Source organism: Cucurbita pepo, chromosome 20 (genome assembly GCF_057944985.1).
Source record: "Cucurbita pepo subsp. pepo isolate OVF chromosome 20, ASM5794498v1, whole genome shotgun sequence".
Taxonomy (NCBI): Eukaryota; Viridiplantae; Streptophyta; class Magnoliopsida; order Cucurbitales; family Cucurbitaceae; genus Cucurbita; species Cucurbita pepo.
The window spans coordinates 1003213-1026710 of NC_141817.1; the positions used below are offsets into that span (position 1 = coordinate 1003213).

Sequence of the window (23498 nt, forward strand, 5' to 3'; positions counted from 1 at the left end):
TCTGATGTTTCAGGTTTGGGGCTGGCTGGATGGTAAAATAACGGTAAGAACAAGTATATTGATTCAGAAAACTACTATCATCTGTATAGAGTTGCCTACATTCTAGGTTTTGGTAACCGCAATTGCACAACTTCATCTTTGCTAGATTTTCCCATTTTGACTAAAGTTCACGTTACGGCTGCTCAATTCTTTTTTTTTTTTTTTTTTTGCTTTTGAAAATTATAAAAATCATTCGGTTTTATAGCATTGTTGAAGTGCAGGAAGACACAAGTTCACAGAATCAACGGATTTTCAAATTTTTATACAGGGATATATCTGTAATATTAAGCATGATTTGTGGTTTTAACGAGGTTGAAATATTACTAAGCTCGTCATTATTAGTCATGTACTCTTGTTCTACAGATATGTGTTAGAAATCACCGATCTCTATAATGGTATGATATTGTCTAATTTGAGCATAAGCTTTTATGACTTTGCTTCGGGCTTCTCAAAAGGTAATAATAGTATTCTTTGATTATAAAATTAGCTAATGTGGGACTTTCATCCTTCTATATACTTTCATTTAGATTCATAAAAGTTTATTGGACTTTCATCATCCAACAAGTGAGTTATATACTTTCATTCATAAAAGTTCGTCAAGTTTTTCATCATCCAACAAGTGGGTTATATACTTTCATGTAGATTCATAAAAGTACAGTTCATCAATTTAAGCTCAGTTCAAACTCTAGATCGAGGCTATGGCCTAAGATTATTAATTCCCGATGCTGATGGTTAATCTTGAAAAACACTTTTAATCCAGCGATGGAGAGAGAGCAACAAATGGAAGCTACATCTTGATAAACACTTTTTACCCGTGCTTAAGGTTATTATTTGTTGTCATGAAGTCTCCATGAAAATATGTTTCGATTGACTTTTTAAGCGCCTAAAAACTAATTTTTAATGAAGAGCTTAGTAATATTTAAGTCAAGAAATCCATCAAAACATTGACGCATTCAGTACTACATCTCAAATTGTAAGCAAAATTCCGGTTTACTTTGTCTCCCTAGAAGAATAACACTATTTCAAAAAACTCTCGCTCAGTGTTCTACCTCACTTGTTGTGTAGCCGTTCCAAAGAGGGGAAGGGGCGGAAAGAGCAATCACCACCTGTTATTGGGTGGTTTGACTCTATAAATACGAACTATCCAATTAGATGTGGTGAACGCCTCCTCCAAGTGCTCAAGTTTGATATCTTTGTTTCCAATTTCAACTCCTCTGGCACGATCATACCTGCCATCATACAGAAACCATGAAGGCCATCAACGCACAACACAAATGCAAAGTACACTCTCCAGTCCTAGCTTTTATTATAGTAAACGCCGAGACATAAACCTCCGACCTCAAGGGAAATAGTACTAAGAGCTAGGCTCATATTAGCCAATTTCTTTAGGCTTAATGGTGATAATTCTGAACTTACCCAGGAGGCTTGCCATATTCTGTTACTAGCTCTCCAAACCGATAATATGAAAGCTTGTACCTGGTAACATGGAGAAGAAAATCCACATTACCTCATATAAGGAGATGTAAAAGGTAACAATATACATGCACATGAATCATCTTCCAATACCAAGAAACTTACATTAGACAATTCAACATCTTCGGGGCTGCCCCTTTGTCGACTCGATATTCTCCATCTACCAGATAATCGGGCTCTTTAATTACAGGGAAAACGCCACCTCCAATTCTCACCATCCACAAAAATCTAGTATGATATACAATCCCCCCATCAAATAAGACATCTCTTTTCATACTCAAAAAACAAAACCATTCACTAGAAAGGGGAAAAAAGGTGAAATGCCCTTACTTGTTAATATCATCTGATGAATAGCCGGTAACACCACCAAAGACAACTAGCACATAATCGACATCGAGTGATCTCATTATTTCATATGCCTCATCTTCATAAGAAGACATTGCACGTCCAACAGTAGCAATGTGTGTGTTATTCCAGGTATTGTTGTCAACGATGACAGTTCTGTTTCCCATGGCCGTGATCTGGTAACCATAATCCCACCATGACATCACCTTAGCATCTTGAGGGGTATTCTGTCTGAGCCAAAAGTATGCCTCACGGTAGTCATCGAAGATAACCCTGTTCCCATGCGCACCCCTTGCAGCCAAGACAATTGATGGAGATGAATAAGCTTCTGAGGTGACCCATGTACAATGGGTCACATACCTTGAAAGCAAGTAAAAAGCACCAAGGAGTAATGCAATAGCACCGTTCTTTTGGAAAGGCGGGGATTGATCAAAAGATCCCTGTCGAAAGCATAGGTAATTAGTCAGAGTATTAAATGTAGGCATGGCAATTGAACAATTCAATGCCAATTAAGTTTGAATACGATTAAAAACCGTACCGATAAGGAAGAAAAACAAAGCTGGACTTACCTTAGAGGAACCCTTCACATTGCTGGCTCCTTTACCAGAACTAATCTGAGAAGCCTTTGGTTTAGCCCTCACTAACTGGGTCAGGTTCTTAATTGTAGCAGAGACAGCTATGGAACTGATAAGACATACTGCAGGTGTAGCAACAAGAATTAACCTTACCATAACTCCAGCAAAGTACATGCTAGTGAGACCGTACATGACTATGAAAATTGTTGCATCGGACAAGCGTTTGAAGCAAAAATAGAGACCAGCTGGGAAAAGGAAAAGCAAAATGTGGAAGTCAAACATGAAAGATGACCAAGCTGTGGGTTGATGCTCGGAGACAGAGGCTATAATAGGTATGTGATCTTTCGCATACGTCGGATCCAAAAGAGAATAAAACCGGCCAGCCCACGGGGATATATACCCAGACGCAGTGCCAACTCCCAAAGCAACACTACCCACAGCAACTGCGCTAGTAACGGTGATCTTCAGGAAGGATTGAAACAGTTTGGTATCACTGAGCATGTACTTCACCCAGTCCAAGAAGTAAAATACCTGAAAGAGAGGCTAATTAGTTCAATGAATGAAATGACATGCATTCTGAGAAACCATAAACACTTCTTCTCTTCACTGCCTAGTTCCGACCGAGGTAACCATTATTTCACACGGGTAAGAAAAAGAACAGTGTATAAGATAAGATTAAATACAAAGTGAGCTAAACCAATCCTTGTATCATAACACCACGAACATCACCAACAACAAGAACAACGATAAACAAAATAAATGCCCGCCTCAACGCTAGCTTTCGACAGCTCAATGATTTTTCCCACGTAGAGCTTTGCACCTAGGTGCATTATCATCGAGTGCCCGAGACCCCGACCAATGGGATCACTCCTTGAGCAACAACATAAATACTCAACATTGAAACGTTCCTTTGGCTACTATTGGAATCAAATTTTAGTTCTTTTACCTTCGCTCAAGACGATGCCACACTTCATCATATAACAAATTGGAGAATACAAAATAATTTATTCCCCTAACAGATGATATTACACAATAGAAAATAACAAAGTCAACAAAGAGATAATAAAGAATTAGAACCTGAATCAAGAAGAAGACGCCCATTGCAGCCATATGCTCCCCAGACTGAACATGCTGAAAACCAACGAATCGAATTTGCATGGCAAGCAACATTCCCAAGATATACATACAATTATACGCCACATACAATCGCATTGAGTATCTTCCCGTTATCAGAAGAACAAGCACATAGAGTGGAATAAGGTTAATTATAAATACATAGCCACCCCAGGCCGAAACCATGTAAAAGTACCCAAAAGCGGAGGATAGAGCCCAAGCAAGGGATCCAGTATTCACCGCCTTCACGAATAGATAGAAAGTTAACAACAACGCAAAAATGGCGACACCTTCATTATCGTACGATCCCGCAACAGATCTCGAAATGTAACCTGGACAAATAGCTATCAAAGCGGCTGCGACGAGCCCAGCCCCCGAGTCCCAGATTTCTTTACCGAAAAAGTACGCAACCAATGTGGTATTTGATGCGAAAAATGGAGCTGTCAATACACAAACCTCACGAATATGCACAGCGAACTTCAGAAACCGCAGCCCCCAGTAGATAATAGCGGCCGTGACCATAAGTCCAGGATAGAGCGTCCCGCCAATGATTCGACCAAGAGGATACCAACTCTCAGAATCAAACCAATTCCAGAATTCGTAAAAGCCCTTCTCCGTGAGGAAAAGCGTAGTTCGGTAATTGAAGTAGGGATCAAACTCATGGATCATGGATTCATACCGGAGAACACTGAAGAGCCTAGTAATGAAGGCCAATACATAAACGAGGAAAAGGATTGAGACACGGATCAGAAGCTCCTGTTGCTTGGTCTTGAGCTTAAGTGATTTGAGAGACAAACTGTTAAACAGATCAGATTTAGCATTGGACGTCATGGTTCCAGAATTGCTCGGATTATTCGATCCAGACTTAGCAGAACCATTGACAGGCTCGATCTTCCCAACCATGATTGGAGATATTAAAGAAAAATGTGATAATGATAAGGAAATTGAAACACGGGTCAACGCTACGCATTTCCCATGGAAAAGTTTATCGAGTGGAGAAATGGAGCAAAACCCTAAAACAACAGAATGGATGAAGAAAAGGCAGAGATGAATCCAGAGACGATGATACTAAAGGGGGAAAGAGGGGAGAAAGGATTGCATCAAAATGAATTATACTGAATTTGGTTTGCCACCAGATGATGACGAGTTGCAGATACTCGTGTTTTGAATTTTCGGAATGGGCTCAATTTGGGCTTTAACAATGTTTGGGCTTAGTTTTTTTTTTTTTTTTTTTTTTTTTTTTTTTTTTTTTTGTTGTTGTTGTTGAATACAATTTGCTTATCTGTGCATTAAAAAAAAAAAAAAAAAGGACCGATTCCAAATTAAATTGACCAATCTCGTTAAAGGTATCATATATCGTTGAGTGCATGGCTCTTTGAGTGAAGAAGAGAAAGGGTTTGTATAGACATCTTTGAACCATGTTCGTTGCTCTAGGTCCCTGTATATGATTGATATAATTACTAGGTAGTGGGTATCGGTATTCCATGCAATGAAGATATTATCTAAAAATATTTGAGTGATCTTGACGTTTTCTTCTCCTCTTATTCTTCATTAGACAGTTCAGATGGATTTCTGCATTTTTTCGTAAATGAAAGCCATGTTTGCTTTACTGAGATCTTTGCTTTATTTGCTTCTTCCTCTAATGGAAAAAGAGGTATGAGATACATTGGATTTGAAGGTAGGTCAATCGAGTAAAGCAAGTAACTACTTCATACATTGAAATGAAGGCGATAAAGATGGAGTTGAAGGGTATACCAGACTACATCACACGTACAAATAGTGGTGAACCCACTCAGTAGACCAACGAGAGAGTTAATTTTGCCACGCAAAACAAATTGTCAATCTAAATATAGTCCAAGAGGTAAAGCATAATTACCTAAAAAATCACAAAACAACTCCATTTGATTCATATGGATATATTTTCACATACCCATAAAGTCAGAGGGTTGATCGGTCAATGTCTAAGCTCAGTAATTTCATCAATTCCAAGTTGTTTAATCAATTAGTTATATTTCTTTAACTTAGGAATGCCTACAAAGTTACGAACATCGTCTAGTTAGATAGATTTTTTACATTTACCACTGAAATTGGAAGAAAGAGGATGTAAACGGAGAAACATGTAGAGAATGAATTTGCACCATTGGAAGAGCTTCATAAACATTATCATTCGGAAGAATTTGGAATAACAGATTACAAGAACCTCTTTTACAACGTAAAGCTTCTTTCCTTATGAATATGTCTTGTTCCATTATTTTGTATTAAATTTTTTCAAATCCAAACACATTTGAAATGATTTGCTAGGTAATTAAAATGTATTTTTAAGCATTTAGGTCATTCCAAAAGCTACAATCTTGCCACAACATGGGTGATCAATAGCACTTTTTTCATACTGTATCGAACCCCTTTGCGACTGCGACCGTGCTAGCAGTTGTTGCAGTGTCTAGTTCGCATTTTGAACCAACATCCCTTCATTGCTTCATTTAAAAATATTCAGCCCCAAGAAGTTAATAAATTGGATTTTTACACTAACGATATATCTCCCCAGTTCAAGCCAAATCCTGATAATACAACTTGAATCTAATATATATATTCAGAACAAATCCAAATAGAAGTCGAACGATGTCGGTGGTATAACAACTTCATATAGAGCCGAAAATTGAATCTAAAACAAAGTATCTCTATAATTAAAATGAATCTCCGGCAGTTAGAGGCTCTAAAACTCAGACATTGAACGCCTCAAAAACTATCTCAGCAGCGAAAAGTTGGGTACCTTATTGAAAATTTTACACCATTTTAGGTGGAAGTAGGAACTCCAAGTTTTGTGCCAACATGGAAATGTGGAACTCTGAAATCTGTTGTTTTCGGTTTAACTAACGAGGCCTCTCTGTTTGAAAACATCAAGCATCGTAACGCCAATTTTCGCAGGTGACTCCACCACTGTTACTCCAGCTTCTCTTAGAGTCTTGATTTTGTCTTGGGCTGTACCTTTTCCACCTGAAACAATGGCTGCAAAATCCAAATGCCACGAAATATTACCATTTTATTATCGACACGATGTATGCAGAAACTAGAGAGAAACCATTACATATGAAGGGTTAGGCAGCAATGAAGGCAAACAATAGAAACAAACACTATGTATACGAGTTTACATATCAGGAGCTAATCAATCTAAAAGTTTACGTACCGCCAGCATGACCCATGCGACGGCCTGGAGGAGCAGTTAGGCCAGCAATGAATGCAACAATAGGCTTCTCAGTCCCACTTTCCTGTCATAACACAATAAACTCTTCAAAAGTAGAACATATGTTGCAGTCTGTAACATCACTCGGTCAGCAGTTCTAATCCATTTGAATAATCTGTTACAATGACCACATTAATCCTTCCAAGCGACAGAGACAAAGCAATATGAATCAAATTTGTAGCTAAACTGCAACCTAAAATGGAAATTTAGCTCATTTTGCTTTCACATTAGAAGTAATAGCAGCAAGGATAAACGAGAGTATCTTAGTGTAACAGCCCTAAGCCCACCGCTAATAGAAGTAATAGCAGCAAGGATAATGAGTTTCGGGCTTTCCCTTGAGGTTCTAAAATGTGTCTGCTAGAGAGAGGTTTTCACACTCTCATAAAGAATACTTCATTCCCCTCTCCAACCGACGTGGGATCTCACAATCCACCCCCTTTGGAGGCCAGCATCCTCGCTAGCACTCATTTCTCTCTCAAATCGATGTGGGATCAATCTGATTCAAAACCTCCTACTAAGAGCCAATGCAAGTCTTGCTTTCCCAGCAGTAACCCTTAATGTAATTAAGCAATGGACGAGGCAATATGTTATTCAAGTGTAGCTCAAATAATCCATGTCACTCCTGGATTGTCACAAAAAAACTTGAATGTAAAATATGCGTAAGACAGTTCAGGAGATACACTATACAGCAAGACCTTTGAAGGGGATTCAACAAATCTAGAGCTAACCAATAAAAGTAGCAATGGACTTGCAAGTTTTTGATAGTGATTAGTTAGGAATATAAAATATGTTCAGAAAGCTAAACCAATTATAAAAAAAGGACAAAACCTTTATCAAAGCAGCAGCATCTTCTTCAGCAGTCCCACCTATTTCTCCAATTAGAACAATACCTGAAATGCACAACGCATCATATCAGATGTTGGAGATCAATATCCCTTTCTTTTCTATTGTTAATATTTACCACAACGAAATCAGAACAACCAGAGGAAAGAAATAATAACTATCATCATTAGCCATCTCTAATCCAGCCAGTTCATTACCATCCATTCATAACATTTTACATTGTTGAATATTCACAAGGTTCCCTGCGTCTATTCTCTTACCTCTAAATAAAAGAATATCTAAACTTATAAAGCCATGGTCATTTACTTCCGAAATATCAACCAACAATGGGATAAAAAACACAAACCTGATCTTACAGGCCAAAATCTTGAGGACGGCGATGAGAGAAATTAAAATTGCATTAGATAGACTAAAAGAGATACGCAAATATTTATTATACCCCGTGCATCAGGATTCATAATTTTTAATAGAATCGTGCGGTCAAAAATTGGAATAAAAGACCACTAAATCGAAACACAAATTACCTTCTGTCTGAGGATCAGCGAGAAACTTCTCGATGCAATCAACAAAGTTAGTCCCATTAAAGGGATCCCCTCCAATACCTACGCATGTGGATTGTCCAAGGCCAACGGTAGTTGTTTGAAAAACCTAAAGGGCATATTAAAAATGGGAAAATTAAAATTGAAGTACTAGAGGTATCGAAATATTCTTAAAAAACAGTTAAAAATTCAAAATAGTAAAATACAGAAGAGAGACATAGTCCCATCCACAAAAAAAAAAAAAAAAAAAAAAACAACGGATGTATACTTCAGTAAGCTTAGTGTAATATCAATAAGGACACAGAAAAGTAGACATTTCTCTATAGAAGAAAAGAAGTTATAAGAAATTTCACAATGGTAAGAGCAGGTATCATGTTTTGCTGATACCCATAGACCAGCTCAACATGCTCTTGTCTTCTATGTGAAGAAATCATAAAAATAAAAATGTGGTACCTGATAAGCATATGTGATCTTTTCAACAAGTACTTTTCTTTAATAAAGAACATTAAGAGTGAATCTATTGGTTGATTTAGATGACAAAAGTTAGAACTCACCGCCTCATAGGTCAAGGTACCAGATCGTGACACAATGCCAATGCGCCCAGGTTTGTGGATATATCCAGGCATAATTCCAATTTTACATTCTCCAGGCTTGATAATGCCAGGGCAATTAGGGCCAATCAATCTAGTTTTGGTTTGCCTGTTTAAAGCAGCCTTAACTCGCACCTGAAATTAATATTTATTATAAGTTCTCAGCATTTTGAATAGGAGGTTGAATGAACTAACTCATCCACAGATTTGATCCGTGCAAATAGACAACATGCATGTAACATATCTGTCACAATAACTTTCACTTGGAATGCAAAATCTAAACAATTAAACACTTCAATAAAACTACTTCCAATCGTTGTCTGGAACAGAATTTCGATAGTAGATTCCCAATTGTTCAGTGTCATAAACCATAAGAAAGAATCCAGACTGGCATATGTCAATTTTTACTAACCATGTCGTGCTGTGGGATCCCTTCCGTTATACAAACAACGAGATCTAACTCAGCTTCCATTGCCTCCAATATTGCTGCTGCAGCAAATGGCGGGGGGACGTAAATAACTGATGCATTGGCCTTTGTTTCAGCTTTAGCATCAGCAACTGTGTTAAAAACAGGAAGGCCCAAGTGTTCTGTTCCACCCTTCTTCGGCGTAACACCACCAACCTAACTCAACAAACAGCATGATTAAGAACTGATGGTCTCCACTTCTATCAACATACATTTGAAAAACAAGAAGAATCAACAGAATTTCAGGAACCTATAAACAAAGAAAACTGTGAACGGCTGGCTTTAAAAGTCAGATTATACTATATAGATAAGCAGATAAAAGTGGAAGAAATTTCAACTGAATGTACACTAAAATAAGACAGTTAGTCCAGATCCCATGAGCTCAAGTACGCGACAAAAACATTGCACATAGGCCACGAGAATCAAGCCAATACGTGCAGCTAAGAAATGACAAGGCACATCCATTTTTGGGTCCCAGTTCATTTCTAACCTGTATGACGAGTAAGCTCACCGTCCGGCATGAAGCCAGATCCGTCACGTACAGTGTTTTCCCATAACAAAATTGAATTGCAGATCAAATTATAGTAGTATCACACTTTTCTATTCGTAGGACAATCATTTCATAATACCTTCCCATTTCTGAGGACGAGAAGCGGGAAATTTATGGGGTCAAAAACTTTCAAGAGTCTACTAAATGATATGTGGAAATCTTTCTAAAAACTGAATAACATTAATCTCAAAATTAAAAGACATCCCGCTACACCATAGAACAAGAGATATACCATTTTGGTGCCATATTCGATGGCCTGCTCTGTATGAAAGGTACCGTTTTTACCAGTGATCCCTTGACATATGACGCGAGTGTTCTTATCAACGAAAACTGCCGGCGGAGGCGGAGGAGCAGCTGCATAATGCCGAATCTGCGACGCCGCCCGCGAAAACCCAGCTGATGATGAAGATGAAGAAATTTTGCGATTAATGGCCGATCCTATAAGCTTGGAAACAGCTTGGCGACCCATCGTATAGCTTCGATTTGCTTCTCTTTTCGACGCAGCAGCCTTCTTCAGAGTATCACGAACCAGAATTATACTTCCTCCTTCTCACACGCCCCCTCTCCCGCTCTCTTTTTACTTTTCTTCCTTTTCTATTCCCTCTTCTCTGCCTTACTTCGCGTCGAATTTCCCTTTCTGGTTTCTCTACGCCGGTTGGGCTTAGATGGGCCGTTCCGTATTTACGATTTGGGTTCTTTTGCTCTCTGAGCTCGCATTTTGTGGCTAATTGGGCCGTGGGCCTTCTATTTTAGGCCCATCTTCGATATTTTGCCCAAAAAAAAATTTCATATATTTACTTAAAATTTACGATAAATATTTTTAAAAATCAGAAATATTTCAACTATGCTCGTTCTAGTTTCGCCATATAAAAATTAAAATTTGAAAAATTGAAATAAAAAGGAAAAAAGAAAGAAGAGTAAACTGGAGTCCAGAGCTGACTACCGGCATCAGAAATGGCGCGAGGATCATCGTCTTCGAAGAGGGACGAAGCAAAAGGAGCAATGGATCCCGAGATTGCAGCACGAAAGCGGCTTAAGAAGCTTGCATTTACCAATAACATACTTTCAGAAACCCAGGCCAAGCCCCAGGCGTATCTGAGCCCTTCAGCGACGGTTCTGAAGCACCATGGCAAAGACATTGTCAAGAAATCTCAGCGAAAGAACAGGTTCCTCTTCTCGTTTTCGGGCTTGCTCGCTCCTGTTAGTGGAGGAAAGATTGGCGAGCTCAAGGATTTGGGGACCAAGAATCCCATTCTCTATCTCGACTTTCCTCAGGTTCGTCTGTTTCTTCTTTGCTCTAAACATCTTTCTATTTTTCTCTGCTTTGAAAGGTTCCTACAGTTTTCTTCAACTTTTTCTCCTGTTTCGCGTTCTTATATGTTCTTGTTGCCTGTGCATTTGGCGCTTGTTTGTCATCTCCATCCACCCCCAAGTATGATAGACAATCCCATATAGCACTCCATGTTTCTCCCATGTCTCTTCTATACCTACGTTTCATCTTCTGATAGCCTTATTTTGATGTAGAATTTATGTGGTCATTAAGCATGTCGAAGTGGAGTTGTTCTCCGTACTAATTCTTTTGCTTTTCAGGGGCGTCTAAAGTTGTTTGGAACTATCGTGTATCCGAAGAACAGATATTTGACTTTGCAGTTTTCTAGAGGCGGAAAGAATGTGATGTGTGAAGATTGTTTTGATAATATGGTTGGTCTTTTTGCTTTTCCTTTTTTCCCTCCTTTTTTTTTTTTGGCATCTTTGTGTCTTTTCTTTCAAAGATAAGGCAAAAATCCTCAGATTCAGTGCAAGTTGGGCTCGATTAGATCTAATGTATTGGCCTTTCTCTTGGTTTTGTTTTTAGATAGTTTTTGAATATCGATAATGTGAGATCCCACATCGATTGGAGAGGGTAACGAAACATTCTTTATAAGGGTGTGGAAACCTCTCCCTAGTAGATGCGTTTTAAAAAACCTTGGAGGGTTGGTGGGTCGGAGGGAAGCGCGAAAGGAAAAGCCCAAAGAGGACAATATCGGCTAGCGGTGGACTTGATAAAATTGTGGGTTTTCCCTCTTTTAAGTAATTAGGATCTTTGCCTTCAATAGCTTTTCCGAAAATTCACTAATCACAATGGGGGAAGTTCTTTTCTTAATCTCGTTATTGAAGTCGATACAGATGGCATCACATTGAACAAATAAAGTCAAACAGTTCCAATGAAGCATGGTGCCTAAAATGTTGATGCTCAAGGTGCAAGGCTTCTGTTAGTATTAGGCCTTTGACTGAGTAGACAATAGGTCAAGTATTGGCCAGAGCTTGCAGACATCTAGCAAGATCTCTTCTTAAATGATATGTTTGCCCGATAAAGTGTGGCAAGGAAAATCATCCCCCCACCAAAAATAAAGGGAAAAAGAAGAAGAAAAAACCAGGTTAAGTTCTCCTGGTGTTTTGGCAAACGATGCCTCAAGTAGATGCCAGATTGTATCATTTTTTGTTCCCTGCCATTATTTACTATCTTCAGATTAAGAACAATTGTTAGGTTCCGATTCACCATGTTGAACGACTCTCTTAGTTTAATCATCATAATGGTGGGAACACCTTTTTTCTTAGTATTTAAGAAATAAGGCCTCTAAGCATATATATTATGACTCAACGGTTTTTTCTCCGACTGCAGATTGTCTTTTCTGATGCATGGTGGATTGGAACAAAAGATGAAAATCCAGAGGAGGACCGTCTTGATTTTCCTAAAGAAATGACTATGGTAAGTTTCTTGATAATTTTCAGGTTCTTAAATTTTTTTTTTGGTTTTTCGAGTGCCTCTACGTTTCCCATGTAAAATTTCCATATGCATCTCGTTTCTGAAGATTATTAATGGAGCAGAATAATGTGAATGCATCCCTTATGAGAGTCGCATAATAATTTCATTCAGTGAAAGGACTATACTTTTTGTTGACTAAACTTTTTAATTTCCTTGTGTGCCCATTTAGCAAAAAGAAAGAAAAAACTTAACGGGGCAGTGTCGATACTTTTTTAAACAGTCGTTTAGTTAATTTCTTCATGCTTTTTAATTTGTAACTCTTCTTGGAACCTCCATGAAGCTGATTTTATTGTTGTAAGAAGCCTAATATTACTGGTTCTAACTCTCTTATTATGTTTTTATATTGAAGTTATCCGTCAGGCTGGTCAATATCATTGCATTGCTCTTGTTAGTGTTTGATCCATTCTTTCCTTGGCCCATGTAAGAATTCGTCGTCTGATTTAATCTTCTTGTTCGTGGATGCTCCATAGGATATTTGTTCTTGTTTGGTTTTTTTTTTTTTTTTTTTTGTATGTCCTTGCATATACTTTCATTTCTCTTATTGAAAGTTCGGTTTCTTACGTTTTTTTTTTTTTGGTGTACTTGTTCTTCCCGTCCTGTGAATTTCCCTTTCTTATTACATTTTCTTCTTCATTACACGCTTTACCACTTGTAGTAAGGTAGTATATCAATTCCATTTCTGCATCTCCTGGAGGGCTTATATGTGAAGCTTCTTGTATGGTTGTTTCGCGAGTCTGCACTGTTTTATTTGGGGCTGGTGCTGTTGTTCCTTCCTTTCTATTGTACTTTCACTTTCTGAATTGAAGTTCATTTTGAGAGAGACAGAAAGACGGAGAGAATTTGCTAACTCCTAGCTGTTATATGTCAGGGACAATGTGGAGAATATGACTTTAACGGTGGTGCTGGTGTAGCCAGTACGAGTAAGCAGAGTGTTCAAAAGAAGGGAATCAATCGTGCCGAAGAAAATTCCCTTAAAGAAGAACATGGAGATGACTTAGTGGACCTGGAAGACAACATGACAAATTCAATGAAGACTACGCCAGTTAGACATTCTGAAAGATCTGCCGGAAAAGTATTCAAGTATTACCCTTTGCATATGTTGTTACTACGTAATTGCTATCTAATTATCAATAAGGCAGAAAGGCAATAGGTTTCTTGTCAAATAATATTTTGCATCAAATGGCTTATTTGATCAGCAATCAGTACTATGAATGGTAGAATATTATGCTGGATGTCCATAATTGGTTTATGATTTTAGAAGTTTGCAACTTTAAAACATGTTTTTCATAACGTCCACATTCGTTTCATTACTAATATTCCTAGCAGCTCCTCTGTTTAAATATTTTTTCCAATTATTTTACTTCTTCGACCATAGCGAATTTGAGTGAGCACCGCTTTAATCCTAGGTGTTTGTCTTGTTGAACTACCTTAAGCCCATTCAGAACTCCAGTTTCTTTCACTTCATCAGCTAGATGGTGTTAGTTGCTATACAGTGCGTTGCTTTGGATTTATAATTCTTATAAGGCTGTACAAATATGAAACAACCAACTTAATTGTTGAGTCTACCTTTTGTAATATGGTTTAATTTATTTCCTTTTCGTGTTTTAGTTTTGCACAGGCTTTTTCTAAGGAGGAGTCTGCTGGCACTTACGCTGATTTTTCTGAAGGAGAAGAAAAGAATATTGTCATCCATGAACCTTCAATTGGAGATCATGCGAGTGAAAATATCCTGTTTATGATTATTGAGTAGTTTGTTTTAATTCAATCTCTGCAGCTTTCTATTTTTGTTGATTCAATCTTGAAATTTATGTCTGCTGCTTTACTGTATGTTCGCTCCCTTAATTGATTGATACAGACAGAAGTTGTCTCTGTCGATTCTGAAGATAAAGATGCTGTGGAAAGACCTCGATTTCTTGAAGGAAATAGAACACCAATTTCTAAGTCTAAAAATGGTTCTCGGGCCAAGGGAAATGCTCAGAGTGGTAATCGTGGGTTACTTGTCCAGCCTACTCTACCTAGTTTGTTCAAGAAAGTGGAGGAAAAGGTAATATCTGAAAACCTTTACTCAACATGTGGAAATAAATTGTTGTTTAGAATCTGTTTACTGCTACATTTAGGGGTTTATTATAACTAGTAATTATTTTTTTGATGCAAAAGGAAATGCTCCAAGTAAAATTCTCATTAATCCTTAATTCTTCTTCCGATGAGCCAGTCTCCGTTCTGTGGTAGGGCAAGCACACAGTAAAATATCAATCAAAACATACACTCCATCTCTGCCTATAGTCTCGTTCCTCTCCCTATCCTTTACAGTTGAGTTGCTTTGTTCCTCTCCATATCGGTTGAGAATCTTTTCTTTCCTCTCCACTCTACTTTTCTACAGAAATCTGTCAATTCATTATATGATTCCTAAGTCTACTTATTCATGCGGTAGAAGAGACCACCTAACATAGAATTGCTCCAAGTAAAGCACACTTAACCATAGAGTTCTTATGATTGAGTCACCAAAAAGGAAGATGCACATTATAGATAGTGACTTTCAACACTTTTAAGCTTTCCTTAATCATCTTATCCTCGTGATCACTATCATTTGGATAGTGATCTCTGTTCATTCATATACCCATTTTTTACTTGGGTGTCTGCAGTTGCATGCCAAAAAATCCTGTCTCCCATGACTGCAAATATTGATAATTAAAGATGGAAGCGGAAGAAGGCTCTCTCCAGAGACCAGAGCGAATATGAGCCTCTAAAATTTTAGAAATTTTCAATATATGACCGTCATAGTTTCCTTGCCTAAATTAATTGTCTCGATGGAAGACAGAATATGATATAACACTCCTTTTTAGCAGAAAAAGTATCAATAAAATAACTTGATAAAAAAAGTTGACTTTTCAAGATTTTTCTAAAACATGATTATTTCTTTCCATCCAAATGACCCAGCAAAGTGCTATAACTCCTCCAAAAATGTCTTATCTGAATAATAAACTTTATATCTTTAAGGCACATTTATTTGAAATGAATGCTTACTGTTTTCAGAGGACACCAAGAAGTTCAAAGAGGTCTTCAACACCCAAAGGTTCTAATTTTGTTCATTGATTTTATAATCATGACCATGAGAATACTACAGTAACATCAAATATGAAATTTTTGTTTTCCACAGTTTCTGCCCAAAAGATGCAGCTCTCTGGTTCAAAGCAAAAGATTGACCAGGTGATAAATCTTCATTTTTTAAATTTTATATATATATCTCCAGGAATTGACCGTAATGGATTCTTGTGTAATTTTCAGGATGAAGGATTAAAGAAGAGGAGGGTTGTCCAGGGACAAGATGATGGTTAATCTCTCATGCTGTCTCCATTTACTGCCACTTATTTCTCTAACAGGCTTAGATATGATATGTTTTACATGGTCAGTTGATGTATATTAGCTCTTTCAATTTGCAGGAGGAAAAATCCGGAGGAAGGATACAGAATATGAGGTATTAGTGCCATTTTTGCAAATTGTCCATTTAAAACATTTGCTGCTTTATTAGCTTCAGGATTTCTTATGTGCACTAATCCAGCTAGGAGTGGATATGCTTCTCTTATTTATTATCTAACTGAACAAGTCAGCCAGAAGTATCTTCATATTAATCAACTTAGCTGTTTGTGGAAAGTTTTCACAAATATTACTTTTTGGTTAGTAAGTTTCAAAATGGTCAGTTTTAGTTTCTTTTCTTGGTGAAACTAACAAAAAGCCTTTAATTTTATGTTGCTGGCACTTGCCATCCTTCAGACAAATTCAACCAGCCATTCCTTCTCATGTCTAAGGCTCTAGAAAACTTGTTTCATCAGGTCACAATTAAAGTTTTCAAAATTTAATAGGCTCTGAATTTGCAACTCCGTGTAGTCTATTTCCATTTTCTATTCACGATCAAGTGTGGATGAAATGGTTGACGGATGAGACATCATTGTATACTAAATCTGGTCTTTCTATATCTTGTAGGACGAAGATGACATCGAAGAGTTGTCGAGCTCTCAAGAGGTGAGTGTTCAGTACCTATTATATAAACTACGTACTTCTACCATGATTTCTAGGATATTGGTTTGTAAGTTTGTTGAGCTGAGCCGTAGGTTTGTACTCATTTTGGAGTCTGATGGAAATATTTGGCTGAACTTAGTACATGTAGTTAGTCCTTACCCTATATTAATTTCTCATTGTCGTGCATCCCATCACGTTTGTTGGAAAGTTGTCATTTCTTGTCTGAATAATTATTTATTTCATGTAAGGTTAGGATCTTGCACGGTTTTGCTCACAGTTTTGCTTGTCATTTAGGACACTGATGAAGATTGGACAAGTTGAGGTTACATTCTAACAATGTAAGCCACAGCAACAGCTAGGATTGCATAGCAAGGATTGTATTCAAAGAGAATGCCATGCTCCACCAGTTTCTTTGATGCTGCTGGCTAACTAAAATTATAGAAACTTAACCATAAAATAGTCTTCAAGTTAAGTTTTTATCATAAAGTTAGGCAATGTAAAACTGTACACATTTCATAGGGGCTTGGACCAAATTTGCAACTTAAAAGTTGAAAGTATTCGACAATCTTAGAGATTAAGCCATATATTAGAGGTTCGAATTCTCTCATAACTTATTGAACTCCCACCATTTTAAATCTCAATTTTCATCCGAGAGGTAAAGGAACTTATACTCTAATAGTAATTTTAAAATGCTATGAAAGATTATGAAATAATATGTTCTTTAAATAAAAGAAAATGTTAAAAAGGATTTCATATATATTTAATTTAACCTAGTTTTTTTTTTTTTTTTTTTTTTTTTTCATCAGATTTCACTTGAGTTGAAAATTTATCAGGTACACAAATGATTTAACCTTTATTATTTACTTTTTTTAGCATAAATACATTATACAAATCTCACACAATTGCTTAGCTATACAACAGAATAAAACCTGGATCTCCTCTGCTCCCATGGAAACCAAAATAGGAGGCTCTTCTACAACATAAAGAAACCAAAAGGAGAGGGGAGGCGTTGAGATAATTAAGCCCATAGATGTATTTAGCTTGGACAAAGCCACAGATAAATTCCAAGAATAACACAAAATTTCAGAGCTACGATCCTAGGAACTTATCTACTCTTGCGTTGGTTGCCCTTGATAGGAACTTCATGCACATTGGTGGCTTGACTTCCGCCAATGCCAAAATTGAATAAGGCAACATCCAAATTCCATCCCCACATATCAAACCGGATGCTACAGCTGGACCAAACGCATCCGCCTTGGTTTTGTTTAGCTTCTGCCACACAAACAATATCAAGCTTCCAAGGCTCATATCAATTGCAAAGTATGGCCCTAAGTAGAATGGCAATGCCATTGCCATAGGTAAGGGAATGAACCTTGCCCACTTTTTTGGTATCAAGTCTTTAATCAAGTTAACCAAAATGGCGGTGGCGAAAAACACATAACAAAAGGTAAGACAATTCTTTGGTAGACTTGAGAGGCCTTCAACACCCAACACAGACATGTTGCGAAAAAGAACCGCATTCGGGGCGGGGTATTGACCAGTTCGGAGACCAAGATCATCAAATGCCTTGTAGAAGAGCCAAAAGACACAAGGGGAAATAATGCAGCCCATTGTTGTGCCTACTACTTGGCTGACAAACATGGAGCGGGGTGAAGCTAAGGTTAGATAGCCGGTCTTGAAATCCTGCATTAAGTCGGACGCTGTGGAGACAATATTCATCATGACCCCACAAGCTGCTAGACCAGCAATAACTCCTCCATGCAAAGGCCCAGCCCAGGCACCAATTGTGAAAATGGCAAGCTTTCCATAAGTAGATGCTAGAGACCAATCCGTGAGTCCACATCCATATGCATTACAGAAGGCCAAGATAGGAGCAAAGACGTAGATGACCAAAATATAATACCATTTCAGCTGGGGAAAGATGTGTGGAAGAGTGTTAATCGACACTGCAGCAATCACAACATAGCCTCCAATGGCAAACCAGATTGGTATTTGATCCTTGAGAAAAAGTTGTTTCCTTCGTTCATCATCATAAGAAAACTCAGACCTTGATGAACTTCCCAAGGAAAAATCTTCAGCCTCTCTTTTGTGTTGAAGTTGGCTGAACAACCCGGAGAGGGTCCGAGTCAATACTTTGAAGAAGTTGTATAGGCCATCACCAAGAATTATGGCTATTGCTATAAATACCTGAGGTCAATGTCAAAAATAAGTTCCTTTAAAGAGATTTTTTTTTTTTTTGGGGGGGGGGGGGGGGGGGGGGGGGGAAGAAAATAGTATGCTTGTTTAAGATGGAAGATCACCTTGTAACCTTCAAGACCACTAAGGTCATCTGAGCTCAATTTCTCACTAAACCATTGACCCTTTTTATTTTCTATGAGAGGCCACATTATGCCCCAAGAGATAATTCCTCCAACGAGCACCGATACGTTTATTATGTGGGGGCAAATCATTCCAACTCCAATATATGTTGCTGAGAAGTCGAAGTAAAACCTACATAATTAACCACAAAAAGCACAGTGACCCACATGACAATGTCGTGAAATTGCAACAATATATTTTACATTTAAATCTTCATAAATCGATGTAAAAGGATATATAAACGATATAGCTATCGAGCTCATTGAAGCAATAGAGGATTAGTCAAACAATCGAAGTGGAGGAACTATAGCTATATAATACCTGTTTGCACGTGCTTGGAGCCCAAATGTTGGAAAATGTGCAAATCCACAACCATCTGCAGCTTGAAAGAACCATTGAAAAAAGCCCCACAAGAAGCTCAAAGAGAAAAACCTGCCAAGCAGTCTCACCTGTTTCCTACAAGATCAGGCACAAAAAAAGGTAGATATTAGAACGGCTTTCATTTGAGTATCATTATAATTAATTATATATGATAACACATTACTTTGCTAGTGCAGCTCCTCGGGGAGTATGGAAACTATTAATCAAATGAGCAGTTGCAGTACCACTTGGATAAGTTAATTTGAAGTCAACGACCATGATCTGCAATTAATTCCAGGACAAAGTGATCAAGAGATAATAATGGATAATTTCAAGTCAACAAGTATTGCAACATCAACTTGTTAAATGGAACATAAGTATCTAGTTCTTTTTCTATCTTTTGAGTAAGAAACAATCCACTTAAAAAGGAGTACAGGAGGAGAAAGGAAATGCCTATCCAAATCCACTCAACCACTATATAGAACATCTAGAAGAAAGGAACAAAAAAAATAAAGGAACATTCCAATCAGGTTGAATCCTAGAGGAATAGTTACAGTGTTTATTTATCACCAAATAATCATCTAGAATCTAAGAACAAAACAATCTCCTCCATAGAATGAACATTCATAGAAGCCCTATATGAAGGATTATTGGTTTTCTATTTCCTTTGAAAGTTCCTTCATCATGCATAACGTTGCAGTTGTTCGTATGCTAATTTCTTCACATTAATTGCTGTTGCATTGAAGTTTCATAGCTTATTTTGGATAAACCCCACTTAGCTTTAGTTGTAAGAAGCTGAAAATATTTGTTGCAACTTGCAACAAGGTATCATACCTTTCGCAAGGGTACAACTGAGAAGAGGCCAAGAAAGCTAACAACAAATAGAAAACCAATAATCCATCCTAATGATGGATCTTTGAAATCTTTACTGCCGGATGATCTATGAGCAATCCGTTCGCTCATTCCAAATAAGTAACTTCCAAAACCTCCTGTCAATTGAAATAATCAAAGAGTACAATTTAGTCTGACAGAAATCAGGAATTATAATTTCCAATGATGTGGAATAATAATCCATTGGGATTCTCCCACACCAGAAACAATTATCAGTCTCAAATAGAAGTTTACTTGAAAGCTTGGTGTAAAAATAGCCTTAGAAAACTGGTTTCTTTTTTCGTTTCTCAGAGCAGAGTAGTCATGAAGTGTTCTTAGACATCTGGGCAAATGAGAAATTCTTTTCTTCAATTGAAAGATGGATGTTAGAATGCATCGCTCATGGTGATGGAAGGCCAAGGAAAAACTGTACCACAGATAGCTGAGCTTCAAAGGTATGGTCAAAGACCATCTTTGTCTATAACTTCTACAATATGTATATTATAAGACGGTGTTCTGCTAACAATTTATATTGGAACAGAAGTTTTCTCGTTGTTTGTAGGTTATGCAAGTGCACCTATTTCCATTAGAAGAAACCATTAACAAAAGCAAGGCCACAAGCACAAAAATAAATATATGAAGTTAATTACAAGCAAGCGGCAATCATTCGCCCAAAAAAGGTTTGACAGATAAATCGCAGTTATCAAAATTCCATCTAAAAGAATTAAAGCAATCACGATTATGGCACAGATTTGAGCACAAAAGCTCGCAAAAATCTGCGCCAATAACACGCGACAACAAACCAACCAGGGGAAAAAAGGAACAATAATGAAAACTTGAAATCGAAGTTAGTATTCCCGTCTAAATTAAGCGTGAACAAGAATCTACAACCAGTGAATGAAATGGTTAAGGGACAAACCGCTGAAAGCGATGCCAGACGAGGCAACAACACAGGTTTGGATGACAGTGTTCTCCTGCCTGGTGAAAGGCTGCCTCAAGAGGCCTGACCTCTCCAAAAATTTCGTCCATGACTTGACAAAGAAGAAACCTAATAGACCAGCAGATACGTTGAGTGAAGGTATAATACCAGTGGTCAGGTTGAGCTTCATTACAATGAAGCTGAACAAAATGCTCAGCCAAAAACTAACGAAAAAAGCTCTAAACGTCAGCTGCTTCCTCCATGGAGGCACTTCTTGGTCCTCAAAGAACTCCTCGATGGATAGCACTCCACTCACTTCCCCAAATCTCTGCCTGTTCATCGAATTTGAACTGCGTTCGGAATCCAAACGCTTCACTACACGACCATCCACTCCTTTCTCCTCCATACTGTCTCGTTAGCGACGACCTTGAGGCTAGAATCAGAACTGGAAACTGAACTTCCGATGAACTGAACCAAAGAAGCGGAATTCATTGGAACCGCATAAATATTGGGAATGTTGCTATCATTTGATACGTGGATGGAAATTTGTTGGGGACGAGACAAAAGAATAGCCCAAATTACTCTCCGATTGACTTCCAAGTCGGCGATTTGGGGCGGAATCATGATGTCGACAGTGATGGGAGTCGCCAACTTGGGCCGTGGAAATTCCCTCACGTCTCCAATTATTTCACTCTCGGATTACTGCTTCGCCTATACACTATAAGATTGGGTTCTGTATTTCCTTTTTTTTTTTTAATTATCAAAATTAATTTAATTTAATTTAATTTAATTTATGATTGAATATACCAAATGGTTTAGGGTTTTTTAAGAACTATAATGTATTAGACAATGTTCTTTCATTCTCAACAAAGTTTGCAGCTTTACTTGACCATACACATTCAATGCACGTGTCTATTTCTTCATTGGTGACTTTAGCTACTTTGCTTTTACTTTAGGCCGAGTCCTAAAATTCAACCTAGCATCTACTCTAAGCTAAAGTTCTTCAAACACAATATTGCATCTCGTTTCATTATCTTGATTCTCGATGATATGAATTTTATGTTTCTACATCGATTTAGGACTCATTGGAACGAGTTTGAACCTTTTCATTGGGTCCAACACAAGGTTTATTGTGAGATTCCACATCGATTGGAGAAAGGGGTACGAGTGCGACGTTGGGTCCAAAAGACGTGGATTGTGAGATCTCATATCAGTTGGAGAGGAAAACGAAGTATTTTTTAATAAGAGTGTGTAAACCTCTCCTTAGCAGACACGTTTTAAAAACCTCAAGGGGGAAGTCTTGAAAGGGAACGCCCAAAAAAACGCTAGCGGTGGACTTGAATTGATACACTTATAATACTTTATCGGGACTTACCTAATGATTTATACACAAAATGCTTATTGTGACAACTCAAGTTTACCATGCCAACTGAGAATTATTGAGTCTCAATGATGCGGGGTTTACCTAATGATTTATATACTTGAAATGCTTATGCTTACCGTGACAACTCAAGCTAGTACCATGCCAACTAAGAATTATTAAGTCTCAATGATGCTTCGTGATGCCAACGTTCACGTTGACAAGTCAGCTTTCATAATATTTTATCCTAGGAAGGCTAATATGTCAAGGGTGGTTAAGAAGTCAGCTTTCATTTTTGTTTGTTTCTTTCTTTTAGAACAGCCTGCAATTTATGCTTTTAAAAATGCAAATTAGGCAGAGATATTTGCTTGGTTATATTTTTTAAGTTACTTATGATTGTTTTATTTTACAAAAGCAAGAGTTTGAGAGTGTTACATGTTTTTAAATTTTATTTTTCATAATTCATTTTACACGTGATTTAAATGTAATAAAGCTTCACTAATAATACCTTTAAAGCAAATAATAATAATAATAATAATAATAATAATTTTAAAAAATAAATAAATTTTGTGTATTATTCCCTAAAAATCAATAATGAATTAAAATAAAACAAGTTTATGACATTGGTTTTTAATTTTTAATTTTTAAAATATAGGATAATTAAATTTAATAGTTATCACATGAGATAGTAAACACGTTAACTTTTTTCCTCTCACTCTATATATTATAATTAAACATTTATCAATTACATTGCTCACTTAAGTACAAATCTAAAATATATTAATTTAAAGGATTAAGATATAAAATTGACCAAAATATTAAATTTCTGGTTTTTTATTTTTTTATTTTTTTTTACCTATCAAGACTCTAAAATAGCTCTGATTTTAGGCATATAATAAAATAAAAAGAAAATACAACAAATAACAAGTTGACACGTAGACCAATAATTGGCAATGGGGATAAGTAAGCTGAAAAAGTGGGAAGGCAAGTGGACCCCATTGTTGCAGAGAGTTGGGTGCGCTCCACTAATATCC

General features: G+C 37.2%; 4 protein-coding genes across 5 annotated transcripts; 1 reads left to right on the forward strand and 3 right to left on the reverse strand.

Moving 5' to 3' along the window:
* Positions 1-930: 930 nt before the first annotated feature.
* On the reverse strand, positions 931-4685 carry LOC111783029 (dolichyl-diphosphooligosaccharide--protein glycosyltransferase subunit STT3B). The gene is made up of 6 exons (XM_023663905.2): positions 3510-4685; positions 2427-2963; positions 1843-2297; positions 1618-1740; positions 1456-1515; positions 931-1268 (listed from the first exon to the last, which is right to left on the reverse strand). Exons 1-6 carry the CDS (start codon positions 4446-4448, stop codon positions 1139-1141), a joined length of 2244 nt encoding a protein of 747 aa, XP_023519673.1. The 5' UTR covers positions 4449-4685; the 3' UTR covers positions 931-1138.
* Positions 4686-6104: 1419 nt separating this feature from the next.
* LOC111783372 (succinate--CoA ligase [ADP-forming] subunit alpha-1, mitochondrial) lies at positions 6105-10394 on the reverse strand. The gene is made up of 7 exons (XM_023664298.2): positions 10007-10394; positions 9171-9380; positions 8723-8893; positions 8154-8277; positions 7615-7676; positions 6730-6811; positions 6105-6551 (listed from the first exon to the last, which is right to left on the reverse strand). The coding sequence occupies exons 1-7, from the start codon at positions 10241-10243 to the stop codon at positions 6412-6414; spliced, it is 1026 nt and encodes a 341-aa protein (XP_023520066.1). The 5' UTR covers positions 10244-10394; the 3' UTR covers positions 6105-6411.
* A 256-nt stretch (positions 10395-10650) lies between these two features.
* LOC111782675 (DNA-binding protein RHL1) lies at positions 10651-17192 on the forward strand. The gene is made up of 12 exons (XM_023663471.2): positions 10651-11049; positions 11365-11475; positions 12437-12523; positions 13449-13660; positions 14189-14304; positions 14434-14624; positions 15614-15653; positions 15738-15787; positions 15866-15911; positions 16021-16055; positions 16562-16600; positions 16892-17192. Exons 1-12 carry the CDS (start codon positions 10729-10731, stop codon positions 16916-16918), a joined length of 1275 nt encoding a protein of 424 aa, XP_023519239.1. The 5' UTR covers positions 10651-10728; the 3' UTR covers positions 16919-17192.
* A 239-nt stretch (positions 17193-17431) lies between these two features.
* Positions 17432-21809, reverse strand: LOC111783553 (putative metal-nicotianamine transporter YSL5). Of its 2 annotated transcripts, none has more exons than XM_023664478.2 (6): positions 21105-21809; positions 20150-20304; positions 19500-19597; positions 19277-19411; positions 18898-19087; positions 17432-18784 (listed from the first exon to the last, which is right to left on the reverse strand). In XM_023664478.2, exons 1-6 carry the CDS (start codon positions 21508-21510, stop codon positions 17687-17689), a joined length of 2082 nt encoding a protein of 693 aa, XP_023520246.1. In that variant the 5' UTR covers positions 21511-21809; the 3' UTR covers positions 17432-17686. The 2 variants fall into 2 exon arrangements, with proteins under 2 accessions (XP_023520246.1, XP_023520247.1); XM_023664479.2 differs by lacking the exon at positions 21105-21809 and adding an exon at positions 20441-21079.
* Positions 21810-23498: the final 1689 nt, after the last annotated feature.

Bases quoted from the DNA above. Each gene is read 5' to 3' on its own strand.
- LOC111783029 (XM_023663905.2), bottom strand. From the start codon at position 4,448: ATGGTTGGGAAGATCGAGCCTGTCAATGGTTCTGCTAAGTCTGGATCG. The intron at 2,298-2,426 runs GTAAGTCCAGCT...TGCTTTCGACAG, and splicing joins ATGTGAAGGGTTCCTCTAAG to GGATCTTTTGATCAATCCCC. The intron at 1,741-1,842 runs GTAAGGGCATTT...ATATCATACTAG, and splicing joins TCATCAGATGATATTAACAA to ATTTTTGTGGATGGTGAGAA.
- LOC111783372 (XM_023664298.2), bottom strand. From the start codon at position 10,243: ATGGGTCGCCAAGCTGTTTCCAAGCTTATAGGATCGGCCATTAATCGC. The intron at 6,812-7,614 runs GTTTTGTCCTTT...GTGTTATGACAG, and splicing joins ATGCTGCTGCTTTGATAAAG to GAAAGTGGGACTGAGAAGCC. The intron at 6,552-6,729 runs GTACGTAAACTT...TGGATTTTGCAG, and splicing joins TCGCATGGGTCATGCTGGCG to CCATTGTTTCAGGTGGAAAA.
- LOC111783553 (XM_023664478.2), bottom strand. From the start codon at position 21,510: ATGGAGGAGAAAGGAGTGGATGGTCGTGTAGTGAAGCGTTTGGATTCC. The intron at 19,598-20,149 runs GTATGATACCTT...AATTAATTGCAG, and splicing joins CAGTTGTACCCTTGCGAAAG to ATCATGGTCGTTGACTTCAA. The intron at 19,412-19,499 runs GTAATGTGTTAT...CTGATCTTGTAG, and splicing joins CGAGGAGCTGCACTAGCAAA to GAAACAGGTGAGACTGCTTG.
- LOC111782675 (XM_023663471.2), top strand. From the start codon at position 10,729: ATGGCGCGAGGATCATCGTCTTCGAAGAGGGACGAAGCAAAAGGAGCA. The intron at 11,050-11,364 runs GTTCGTCTGTTT...TTTGCTTTTCAG, and splicing joins TCTATCTCGACTTTCCTCAG to GGGCGTCTAAAGTTGTTTGG. The intron at 14,305-14,433 runs ATATCCTGTTTA...ATTGATTGATAC, and splicing joins TGGAGATCATGCGAGTGAAA to AGACAGAAGTTGTCTCTGTC.